A 12414-nucleotide genomic window follows, 5' to 3' on the forward strand; every position below is an offset into this window, starting at 1 on the left:
TGAGGTTTTAGGAAGAAATTCTCTGGTGTAAGGGTGCTGAGCCCCTGGATGCCCAGGTTGCCCCCAGAAGCTGTGGCTGCCCCATCCCTGGCAGTCTTGAAGGTTGGATGAGGCTTGGAGCACCCTGGGCTGGTGGGAGGTGTCCCTGCCCATGGCAGGTGGGAAGAACTCAATATTTAAGGTCCCTCCCAGTCCAAACCGGTCTGGGATTCTATGCCACCCCCTTTGTCCAAATTACACCCCCCAGGGAGCAGGTCCTGGGGTCCTTGTGGGTGAGGGACACCACGGGGACAGCCCTGTCCCTCTTGACATGGCAGCTGTGCCCGATGCTTGCTGCCAAGGAAGGGGTTGGGGGACAGCATCGGGCAGCTGGTTGAAGATGTTGGGGTCTGGTGGAGGCCGAGTGGTTGGAGGAACACTGGTGGCATTGTGTGGTGGCACCTCTTGGCACGGCCTGGCATGGGCTGGCATGGCTGGGTGCAGCACCCTCACCAGGAGCTGGGCACCACCTTGCACCCCTGGGGCTGAGGGGGGGACACGGTGGTGTGTCCCTTGTCCCTGTGTGTGACAGGGGAGCTGCATCGAAGGTGGCCTTGTCCCAGCAGTGCCACCTGTCCCTGCAGTCTGGGGGGCTGTGCTCTGGGTTCTGCAGCCCCACTCAAGGATGCTGTCACACGTGGGAGGCTCGGGGCTGCCGGTGGGTGTAGGTGTGGGTGTAGGGGGGCATGGTTAGGGGTGCAGAGGAGGAGGAGATCACCTGATGGCCACGGTGACCCTGAGGCGCCTCCAGTCCCTCTCGTCCCCGCGCTGCGCCGTGGGTCTGGGGGAACCCCTAGGAAGCCCCCCACGGGTATAAGTCACTCTCCCGGCCCTGGTGGCGGCCCGGTGACCCCGGCTGGTTACAAGGGGTGTGTAAATCCCGGGCTGGTGCAGCCGGCGCTGGGCTCCGCAGGGAGGAAGAGGCTGAGGAGCGCAGGAAAGGCAGCGGGGGGGGGGGCGGCTGATAACACCCGGGGCGGCTTTTATCTCACATCCTCCCGGCCGGGGCTTTTCCTGCCGCGCTCCCCGCTCCGGCCCCAGCGCCCGTTGCTCTCGGTTAAGGTGTGACCCATCCTAACGCCTCCTGGGATGGGTCCCCTCCACTCCTGACACCCATTTCGGGTGTCGCACCCCCACCCCACCCCAGCACCCACCGCCCAGCACCGGGCGCCGTGCCTGGGGGATGCACGGTGGGTGCTGGTGGGGTTGCTGTGGTGGGGTTGTTGGGGTCCTATGTGACAAAAGGACACGAAGGGTGATGGGTGAGAGGGGTGTAGGTGTTGCTCTGTTACAGGGGTCCCAACAGAGCTTTCTGCATGTGGCCACGTTCTTGCCCAGTCTCTGGGGGTGGAGGGTGCTGGGCTGGCTGGGCTGGAAGGCTGAGGAGCTGGGATGCAGGGATGGGGTAGGCAGGGGGCCTCCTCCCAGCATTGCTGCCGGGGTGGGGATGTGGGTTCCTGCTCCACTAAGCCCTGAAGCTTTTCTCCTCTAAAGCCTGATTACTCTGGCGGTGCCTGTGCGTGCGAGCGTGCTCGGGAGGGGAGGAGGAGGAAGAATTTCACAACAACAAGTGTTTGCAACCATGCTGGGCCCAGCTGCCCCAGAGCTGCCCCAGAGATGGCAGCATCACCCCCCCCCCCACACCAGGGAATGACCCTGAGGGTGGGGGTCTTGCCATCCCCCCCAACCCCCTGACTCTGCTGGAGCAGCCAGGCAGCTCTGGTGGGCACATGGGCAAGGGCATGGGAGCACTGGGGCTTGGGGGGGGATGCTGTGGTTTCTGGTGGGGTGTGAAGTTGGACACTGATGTCTCATGGGGCTTGGGAATGGGCGCTGCAGCTCCCTGTGGGGTTTGGAAGGGAGCACCGTGGCTGCCCCTGGGGTTTGGAGATGGATGCTGCAGCTCCCCAGAGGATTTGGAGGTGAAGACTGGAGCTCTTGGGGTTTGGAGGTAGATGTTATGGCTCTATATGTGGCTTGAAAGTGGACACTGTGGATGCTTGTAGGACTTTGAGGTGGACACTGAAGCCTTTAGGGGTTGGAGGTGGATGCTGTAGCTCCCTGTGAGGTTTGAAGGTGGATAACATGGCTGACCATGGGGTTTGGAGAATCCTTGTGGGACTTCAAGGCCAGGTTGGATAAAGCCTTGTGCAACCTGGTCTGGTGGGGGAGGTGTCCCTGCCCATACTAGGAGTTGGGTCTTGATGATCTTTAAGGTCCCTTCCCACCCAAACCATTCTGTGATTCTATGATTTTATGATTCTATGATTCTGTGATTCTATGACTTGGGGGTGGCCACTGAAGGTCCCCATGTAGCTGGTGTGTGGTGCTGGCCTGAGGACAAGGGTCCAGGAGGAGGAGGAGGGTGAGCAGCATCATCCAGGGGGTTGGAGGAGCTGGGGTGCAGCCCCACACCTCATGACCCCCAGCTGGGGGGACATGGATGGGGACCATGGCACCCCTGGCAGGAGCTCCAGCTGCCAGCTTGGGGACAACCCACGGGCACCCGGGGTCCCATGCAGCATGGGAGCAGGAGATGAGCCCCAGGGGGAGGCGAGTTGGGCACAGAGAACCTTTAAACCTCAGAGTGCCATTGCCACTGGGCCAGGACTGCCCCTGTCACCCCCTGTTTCTGTCTGTGTGGTGACCCCTTGAGAGAGCAGCGGGATGGATCTCCACCGAGGTCCCTTCCCTGGGGTTTCTTTGTTGGCGGCACGGAGACTTTGATGGCAGGGGGAGGAAGAGCAGCTTTGAAGAGCCCCTTGGCTCTCTCACCACCTCTAACTGGCTTTTTTTTCTGCTTCCAGAGCCGCGTGGTGTGCAGCAGAGCCGCAGAGAGGGTTTGTGCTGAGCTTGGACTGAAAGCCCCTGGTGCTGGGGGAGGCACCCGCTTGATGAGCGTTCCCATCTGATTTCTCCCCCGTGGCTGGCAGACCTGGTGCTACCAGAAGGGCTTTGGGGTTCTTTCACTTTGGTGTTGTTGGGGGTGGGTTTGGTTTTTTTTTTTTTTTTTTGGGGGGGGGGATTTTTTTTTTTTAATTTTTTTTTTTTAGTTTTTTAATTTTGGGTTGGGTTTTGTTTGCTGGGTTGCGGGCAGCACCATGTCCAATTCGGGCTCCCATCAAGACACTGGGAACAAGGCAGAGACGGAAAAAAGCAACCAAGATGACTCTCAACCCCCTGTCAGCTCCGAGAGGAGGAACAAAAGTGGAATAATAAGCGAACCTTTGAACAAAAGTCTTAAGAAGTCCCGTCCACTCTCCCACTATTCCACCTTTGGTAGCAGCAGCTCGGTAAGCGAACATTCAGAGAAAGGCAACCCCTTAGCTAATGGCAACGAAGCGACTGTGGATAAAAGTCATTCTACCTCAAAGCACAAAAACATCTCTAGTATGCTGAGCAAATTAGACCGGGTGTCGGAGATCTCCGCAGAAGGACAGCTCGCCCTCCAACAGTTTGCTCAGTCGACAGAAATGCTCAAAAGGGTGGTCCAGGAGCACCTTCCCCTGGCCGGCGACCACGGGACTGGGATCTCTGACATGGAGGCGGTCTCAGCCGCAGAGACAATGAACGGCCCCTCAGATTTCCCTTACCTGGGGGCTTTTCCCATCAACCCGGGCCTTTTCATCATGACCCCCGCCGGCGTCTTCCTGGCAGAGAGCGCGCTCCATATGGCCGGCTTGGCAGAGTACCCCATGCAGAATGAGTTGGCATCTGCCATCAATTCGGGGAAAAAGAAACGGAAAAGATGCGGCATGTGCCCGCCCTGCCGAAGACGGATAAACTGCGAGCAGTGCAGCAGTTGTAGGAATCGCAAAACTGGCCACCAGATTTGCAAATTCCGGAAATGTGAAGAACTCAAAAAGAAGCCTTCTGCAGCACTGGAGGTAACCGGCCCCTCTCAGGCACCCTAACCCCTCCTCGGGCTGCGCTCCTGGGTTCGGATCTTACCCTAGATAAAAAACACCTGGTACTTCTTGCTTTTTTTTTTTTTTTTTAATTATTTCCCCCTTTCTGTTGTTCTCACCACTAAGTTGTGCCCTCTGCTCAGTCCTCTGTCTCCTCCTTCCTTTATGTACTGGGACTGACTGGGCTGGGGCTTCTCCCTGGGGGTGCAGGTTTTTCTCTCCCCTCCGTGGGCACAGGCAGCAGCAGGTCTGACATCTCAACGTGTCCTGGGTGGGCCACAGCCCCCCCGGGGCCATCTGGGGAGGCAGGAGGCTGCTTCTGGGGGCAGAGCTTGGTGTGTGTGTGTGTGACAGTGATGGTGAACCCTGTGGCACCAGTGCAAGCAGAGCCCAACCCTGTGGGTCACTCTTCATTCTGATTTGGGGAGCAAACTGCTTGCAGTGGGTGCTGGGCAGCAGCCTCTCTGCAGATCTCCCCGAGTCAGTGTCAGTCTGGGGGAGTCAGGATGAGTCCACAAGGCAGCAGGCAGATTTCCCAGGAGCTGTGTGCCAGCATCCTGCTGAGCTGGGAGCACCCCTGTGATTCCTGGGGTGAGCACAGCTCACCACCCATGGGTGCTGCCATGGCCTCCTCAGAGGAGAGCCACTGCAGGGCACCATTGGGTTGGGGTGCCTCCCTCCTGAGCCCACCAGGGAGTGCAGGAACAGTCTGGTGACTCAGGTTGTCCTGCGGGGCTGAAATTCAGGCACAGCCATGGGCAGATGCTGGGGTTGTGGTATGGAACAGGCAGCCCAGGGAGGTGGGGGAGTCACCAGCACTGGAGGTGTTCAAAAAACGTGTGGCTTGATGGCACTTAGGGACATGGCTTATTTGGCTGCTGGTGGTGGGGTGATGGTTGGATTTGATAATCTTAGAGGTGCTTTGCAACCTTCATGGTTCTGTGATTCTGTGCCACGGTGTGGTGTGGCATGTCACAGCGTGCTGTCATGTGCCACGGTGTCACGTGCCATGGTGTGATGTGCCATGGCATGTCATGATGTGCCATGGTGTGGCTTGATGTGCCATGCCATGCCATGCCATGCTGTGGTGTCATGTGCCATGGTGTGGTGTGGCATGGCATGGTGTGGCATGGCATGGCATGATGTGCCATGGTGTGGCTTGGTGTGCCATGTCATGCCATGGTGTAGTGTCATGTGCCATGGTGTGGTGTGGTGTGGCATGGCATGGTGTGCCATGTCATGATGTGCCATGGTGTGGTATGGCACGGCCTGGTCTGCCATGGCATGGCATGATGTGGCATGGTGTGGCTTGATGTGCCATGTCATGGTATGGCATGGTGTGATGTGCCATGGTGTGGTGTGGTGTGCCATGGTGTGATGTGCCATGGTGTAGTGTCATGTGCTATGGTGTGGTGTGCTATGGCCTGGTCTGCCATGGCATGGCGTGATGTGGCATGGTGTGGCTTGATGTGTCATGTTGTGATGTGCCATGGTATGGTATGGTATGGCATGGTGTGGCACGGTGAGGGTTGGGTCCTGGTGGTGCTGGCTGCAGTGCACAGGTAGCACAACAGAGGTGCTCTGAGCCATGACCTGGCTGCTGGATCCCATGTGTGATATTCTCAGGATGGGTTTGGTTTTCCTGGGTGCTGCTGCCACCATGGGCTGTGCCTGTGTCCTGCCCATGAGTGCATCCCCAGAGCCAGAAAAAGCTAAAAAGTCACTTGGGCATCAGCTGGATCCTGCAGCCATCCATCCTCTGGACTGCCCATCCTCTGGTGGTCCCAAAGAGACAACCCACTGGTTTTCAGCCCCATTCTCCGTTTTTCAATTAGCATCAGCTCTGAATGAATAGTGAAGGGGAAAAAAGAAAAAAAAATCTGTTTGGGCGGTGGGGATGAGGAGAGGGGGAACTGTGTCTTTCAAAAACCGCTGTATTGCTAAATTATATTCTTGTTCTAATTTGCTGAGTCAGTGATCTGGAAAAAGGGAGAAAGGGAAAGAAAAAAAAAAAAAGTTCATCTCTTCCAAAGAGTCCTAAAGCGGGTCAATAGACTCGGAGCTCGCAGCAGCCAGAGGAGTAGCTCCCTTCTCCCAGCTCTGTGTTGGGGCTGGGGATGATAAATAGCACCAAGAACCCATGAAACAGTCCCCCCTTGATGGGTTTCCCCATCCTTTGGCTTGCTGGGAAATTGGAGCCACTGAAATAGGGCTTTGCATGTGATAGAGTTCAGCTCCACAGCAAATGGGGCCTTGGCTCTCCTGTGCCCCGGGAATGCTGGGGCTGAAAGGGGATGTGGTGTGGTGGGGATGGATCCCTGGGCAGATACTGGTTGTGGTGGCGATGGATGATTGGGCAGATACTGGTCCTGGTGGGGATGGATGATTGGGCAGATACTGGTCCTGGTGGGGATAGATGCTTTGCAGATACTGGTCCTGGTGGGGATGGATCCCTGGGCAGGTACTGGTCCTGGTGGGGATGGATGATTGCGCATATACTGGTTCTGGTGGAGGTGGGTCCCTGGCAGATGCTGGTCCTGATGGGGATGGATGCCTGGAAGATACTGGTCCTGGTGGGGCTGGATCCCTGGGCAGATACTGGTCCTTCCAGGGCATCTCTGTCTGTAGCGGGAGCCTTTCTTGCTCCTGAGGCTCAACGAGCTGCTGACCTCTCCATTGCCTCACACCAGAGTGAGCTTCTCTCTGTGGGTGTGTGTCCCACCTTTATTGGCCCCCTGGTAATAGGGGGCCTGCCCTAACCAGGCACAGGTGGACTCACACCCACTCTGGCAACTCGAGGCACCTGGTTTATCTTGTTTCTCTACATCTGTCCCCTTTTCAGAGCAGATCCTCCCCTCTCTCGGGATATCCTCTTGTGCTGTGTGCTGACCTTGGTAGGGCTGAGCAAAGTTTGTGGCAGTGTGTGGCTGAGATAAGGATGCTGCAACCTCTTCTGATGTCCCAGGGTCCCCTGGGTCAATGGTTGGGTTGTTGAACCTGGCACTAAGTCAAGCAAAGCAGCCTTGGTGGTGTGGTGTGTTCAGCCATCCCTAGGGCGACCACCAGCACCTGCCTTGTGGTGGACACCCAGCTGAAGGTGGCTGTGGCCAGGATGCAGCAGGGCAGCTCCATGGATCATTGGTGATGGTGATCCCAGGATGGGAGAGGCCATTGGTGGCCCTTTATCTGGGGCTGTAACTCCGTGGGGTCTTGGGGAGCACCATTTCCATCAGGGGAAGCATTGCCTGGGAGAAGATCAATGGACAGGGGCTGCAGCTGTGATTACACTAAACATTGTGTCCTAGTTTGAGTAGGAGGACACATTGGTTGGAAATCAAGAAGTAAAAACCAGATTTTTGTCTGCACATCTACAAAGCCCCAGTACCTGGTCACTGCTGGTGTCCCCATGTGATGGTGGCTGAGATGCAATGAAGCAGGTTGGATGCTTGGTGTGGGCAGCAGGACATCCCTGCACTGACCAGGCTCTGCCAGTCCCAGGTGATGCCAGAGGCACTGGTGGCCAGCCCTGGGCACATCACTCAGGGCACATCACCCTGGTCACATCACCCAGGGCACATCACCCTGGACACATCACCCTGGACACATCACCCTGGTCACATCACCCTGGTCACATCACTCTGGGCACATCACCTTGGCCACATCACCCTGGGCTTGTCTCCAGGGCTGTGGATCCCATAAAGACCATGAATAGTTGGGATTTGACTCAGCAAATCCATCTGGAAAAGCCCTGATCAAGAGCCCTTGTGGCCCAGCTCTTGTGCTGGTGAGAGGGTCACTGTCACCCTCACGTGGGGACACTTGTGACCAAGGTCTGTCGTGACAGGACAAGGGGCAATGGTGTTAAAATGAAAGAGGGCTGGTTTAGGTTGGACACAGGGAAGGAATGTTTCATGATGAGGATGGTGAGAGACTGGCACAGGTTTCTCAGAGAAGTTGTGGCTGCTGAAGGTCAGGTTGGATGGGGCTTTGAGGAACCTGCTCTAAAGATGTCCCTATGCAGAGCTGGGGGTGGGTCTGGGGATGCTCTGGAAGGACCCTCACAGACTGGGTGGTCCCTTCCAACTCAAACAATTTTGAGCTTCTGTGGCCATGGGGACAAGGTAGGATCTATCCTGGGCATCCCTGTTGGAGCTAATTGTCCCTCTTCCTTTAATAATGGAAGGGCACAGGCCCCTTCATTTAAAGGGTCATTTAAAGTGACCTCTGTGAGTCCCAGAGACCTCCCAGACCCCTCAGGAGCCCTCAGTTCTCTCTTCTGAGGTGATGGATCTGGACCCTTGGTGTGAGCCCACCACACACTGGTTGTGAACCCAGCATGGATGCTGTGCTGTGCCCCAACCAGGAGCACTTGAGTCTTCCCAGATCCCAACTTACACCTTGGGAAGGTGACCTGTGGAGATCCCTGTGACTCCTTGACTCCCCCAGCTCAGTTTGCCCTGGTGTAGGCATGGAGCAGGAGCTTGAAAAGGTGCAACCTGTCAGCATCCTCCTTGGGCACCTCTGCTTCTTGCCCATTCTTGGCTTTTTGGGTCCTGGTTCTGGTGGAAGTGAGTAGGTTGAGATCCCTCCCTCAGAGGTTTTGGGGAGGAGATGCTGCTCAGATTGCTCCTTGAGGCCTGGATGGGGGTCTTGGTGCCACCTGATGGCAGCCAGATGGCTCCTGGGTGGCCTCAGGGACCCCAACATGGCTTTGGGTTGACTCTTGGGACATCAGGTGCCCTCAGCCCTGCGCTGTGGGCTCAACATCAGGAGCTGGTCCTGGGGTGGTTGTGGCTCCCTGCTGCCCTGTGCCTGTCCCTGTAGTTTCAGGTTGGGTTTCCATTGGTGTCTCCGGGTTGTTTGGAGATACAGGAACCAAAGGTCCCTCTGTGCCAAGTGCTCTTGGAGGTTGTGTGGTCCTCTTGGCTAACATGGCGTGGCCTTCTTTGTGGGAGATGTTGTGGTCCTTGCATCCTCCACCCATGGTCTCATGGACATCATGCTGCCTTCCCACCCCATCCAGCTGGGAAGTATCCCAGGTGCTCCTTCCGGAGGCCACACAGAGCTGGTGGGGCCATTGTCACCTACACAGCTCTGTTAGGGCTGTTGTCACCCACACAGAGCTGTTGGGGCCATTGTCACCTACACTTTTCCTGAGGGTGGCTTTGAGGAGGTCTTGTCTGTTGTTGGGTGCTTTGTCCCGATGGGACTCAACCCTCTTCTCTAGAAGATTCCAAGAGATCCCTGGTTGTCCCCACATGCTGGGGACAAGCCCGTTCATTGACATTGGCGTTAGGGTGATGTCTCCATGTTGGGAGGTGATGTCCCCCATGTCCTCAGCAGCTCCTGGGCCTTGTGGCCCCAGACTTCTGCCTCAGTTTCCCCCCCAGATATCCTCCCGAACCCATCCATAGGTTGGGCTGCTGTCTGCCAGGTCCCTGTGGGCCTGGGAGGGGAGGTGGGGCCTGCAGTGCGGGTGCCGCCATTGTGTGTGTGGGCCAGAGGGGAAGGGGGGCGGCCATGGTGCAGGCTGGGGCCTGGGGAGGGGGGACCAAGGGGGGAGCTGCGGGGGGATGAGGGGAACCCTGCTCCATCTGGTCAGCATCCTAGAACCCAAATCCTTGGGGTGGATCCGTCCTGAAGCCAATGAGGGGGATAACGGGATGGGAGTGCTGGGATGGGGATATCAGGATGGAGGTACCAGGATGGGGATATTGGGATGGGGTTACTGGGATGGGGCTACAGAGATGGGGTACTGGGATGGGGGAACTGGGATGGGGATATTGGGATAGGGGTACTGGGATGGGGATATCAGGATGGGGAGATGGATAGGGATACTGGGATGGGGTTACTCAGATGGGGATACTGGGATGGGGATGCCAGGATGGGGATACCAAGGTGGGGGTAGCAGGATGGAGATACCATGATGGGGATACTGGGATGGGGATAGCAGAATGGGGATGCCAGGATGGGGATACCAGGATGGAGTTAGTGGGATGAGAGTACCAGCATGGGGATAACAGGATGGGGGTACTGGGATGGGGGCACTGAGATGGGGATACTGGGATGGGGATACCATGATGGGGATACTGGGATTGGGATAGCAGAATGGGGATGCCAGGATGGGGATACTGGGATGGGGATACCAGGATGGAGTTAGTGGGATGAGAGTACCGGCATGGGGATAACAGGATGGGGGTACTGGGATGGGGGCACTGGGATGGGGATACTGGGATGGGGATACCAGGATGGGGATACCGGGATGGGGCTGATGGGGATAGAGGGGATGTGGGTGCAGAACCCTGGTGCTGGACCCAGCCTAATGTCTTGTCAATTCCTCTCCCATCCCCTCCCTGTCTCTCTTCCTTTCCAGAAGGTGATGCTTCCCACAGGAGCCGCCTTCAGATGGTTCCAGTAGGAACGGGAATCCCAAAGCTCTGTCATCCAAGTGCAATGTCACTGCTTGCTTGTGTTGTCTCAGGCAAGGGATTTTTTGGCTGAAATGAATGGATGCACCTGTGTCTCTTTAGAACCAAAAATATTTTCTCGCAAATCTCATTCCTGTTTTTATAATTTTTTTCCTTTTTTTTTTTTCTTTTTCTTCTTTTTTTTTCTTTTTTTTTTGTTCGTTTTAACATCTTCGAGTCCTAGTCAGGCATTTAACTGCTTTTCAAATAATAATAATAATTAAAAAAAAAATAATTAAAAGAAAAAAACAATGGATCTGTAAAGTACCAAGACTTAATAGACAGAGTATGGACAATCAGTTTCTTTCTGTGTTTTGGTGTTGATGTTGTTTATGTGTGAAAGATGCAGTACTTGTGTAGGGAATGTAAATCTACAGTAACCTTTTAAAATCTAGTTACTAATAAGCACTACTGTAATTTAGCACAGTTGTTTAATTGCACCCTCATTTATACTTTTTATTTGATTCTTTCCCATCATACAATAGAGTGGATAGTTTCTAGAATGCCTCAACTTCATGTTTATAAATGAGAATATGTTTAAAGCGATGTAGTATCCCTTTTCCTAGCCATTCACCTATGTGAGTTTAACCTGCAAGAGGTTGGGTATAAAAGGTGGAAGAAAAAACAATTGCTGCACAACTGGTGGTCATCAAAAAAAAAAAAAAGAAAAAAGATTGAAAAAATTAAAAAGAGAAAAAAAATAAGGTCACTGTTAGTTCATTAACATAGAACAAGAAACACTGAGTACAGAAAAAACCAAACCCAACAACAAACCAATTCTAATTGCAAGGGTTTAATCCTAGAAGTAATTTTTGTAAACTTACTGAAGTTCAAATCAAAAATAAAAATACTATTGCAGGACCTGTGCTGAAGCAGTTCTGAAAAGTGATATTTCTCTTCTGTTCAACTCCAGCTCTCTCTCCATCATTAAATTGAAATGCTGTTTGTAATGTTTTAGCAATCCAGGCTGTTTTTGTGAATAAAATGAATGCATGTTTTGTGTCATGATTTACAGCTTGGTTATTTCTCTCCCAGTCCCTCTTTGCCAGTCGGACGGGTCCCCTGATGGGGGAGATGTCCCTGTGGCTCTGTCACCATCACTGCCAGACCCATTCCTGCTGCTGCTGGGGACCTCATGGGTGCTGGGGACCTCATGGGTGCTGGGGACAGGATGGGGTGAGGGGGATAGGTTGGGGTGATGGGGACAGGATGGGGTTGGGGTGATGGGGAAGGACAGGGTGATGGGGACAGGTTGGGGTGATGGGGACAGGATGGGGTGGTGGGGAAGGACAGGGTGATGGGGACAGGTTGGAGTGATGGGGACAGGATGGGGTGGTGGGGAAGGACAGGGTGATGGGGACAGGACTGGGTGATGGGGATAGGTTGGGGTGATGAGGAAGGACAGGGTGATGGGGGCAGGTTGGGGTGATGAGGACAGGATGGGGTGATGGGGACAGGATGGGGTGATGGGGAAGGACAGGGTGATGGGGACAGGACTGGGTGATGGGGATAGGTTGGGGTGATGGGGAAGGACAGGGTGATGAGGACAGGATGGGGTGCTGGGGGACAGGTTGGGGTGATGGGGACAGGATGGGGTGCTTGGGACAGGTTGGGGTGATGGGGAAGGACAGGGTGATGGGGACAGGATGGGGTGATGGGGACAGGATGGGATGATGGGGACAGGACAGGGTGCTGGGAACAGGATGGGATGCTGGGGACAGGATGGTGTGATGGGGACAGGACAGGGTGATGGGAACAGGTTGGAGTGATCGGGAAGGGCAGGGTGATGGGGACAGGTTGGGGTGATGAGCTGAGCTGGTGTCACCCTGGGTGACAAATCCCCAGGGTTAATCCTGGCAGTGGTTGGGCTAAGCCAGCCCTGGCTCCTCCCAGGGATATTCCTGGCTCCACCTGCCTGGAGTTTTCTCCAGTAGCCCAACTCCTGCCCTGGGGAATCTCCTGCCAGGCTCCTTTTGTGAGGACAATTCCAAACTGAGCTC

The 12414-nt window shown here is 55.2% G+C and overlaps 1 protein-coding gene across 2 annotated transcripts in view; it reads left to right on the plus strand.

Moving 5' to 3' along the window:
• The window catches only part of CXXC5 (CXXC finger protein 5), a 37745-nt gene extending 26323 nt beyond the window's left edge, over window positions 1-11422 (plus strand). Inside the window, exons 2-3 of one of the 2 annotated variants that reach the window (XM_030459361.1) lie at window positions 2847-3926; window positions 10321-11422. In XM_030459361.1, coding sequence (XP_030315221.1) covers window positions 3141-3926; window positions 10321-10365 — 831 coding nt within the window. In that variant the 5' untranslated portion in view covers window positions 2847-3140 and the 3' untranslated portion in view covers window positions 10366-11422. Of the gene's footprint in view, window positions 1-2846; window positions 3927-10320 lie in introns of those variants that run through there. The other variant, XM_030459362.1, reaches the window with a different exon arrangement.
• Window positions 11423-12414: the final 992 nt, after the last annotated feature.

The sequence above is a fragment of the Calypte anna genome, chromosome 13 (assembly GCF_003957555.1).
Source record: "Calypte anna isolate BGI_N300 chromosome 13, bCalAnn1_v1.p, whole genome shotgun sequence".
In the NCBI taxonomy this organism is placed as follows: domain Eukaryota; kingdom Metazoa; phylum Chordata; class Aves; order Apodiformes; family Trochilidae; genus Calypte; species Calypte anna.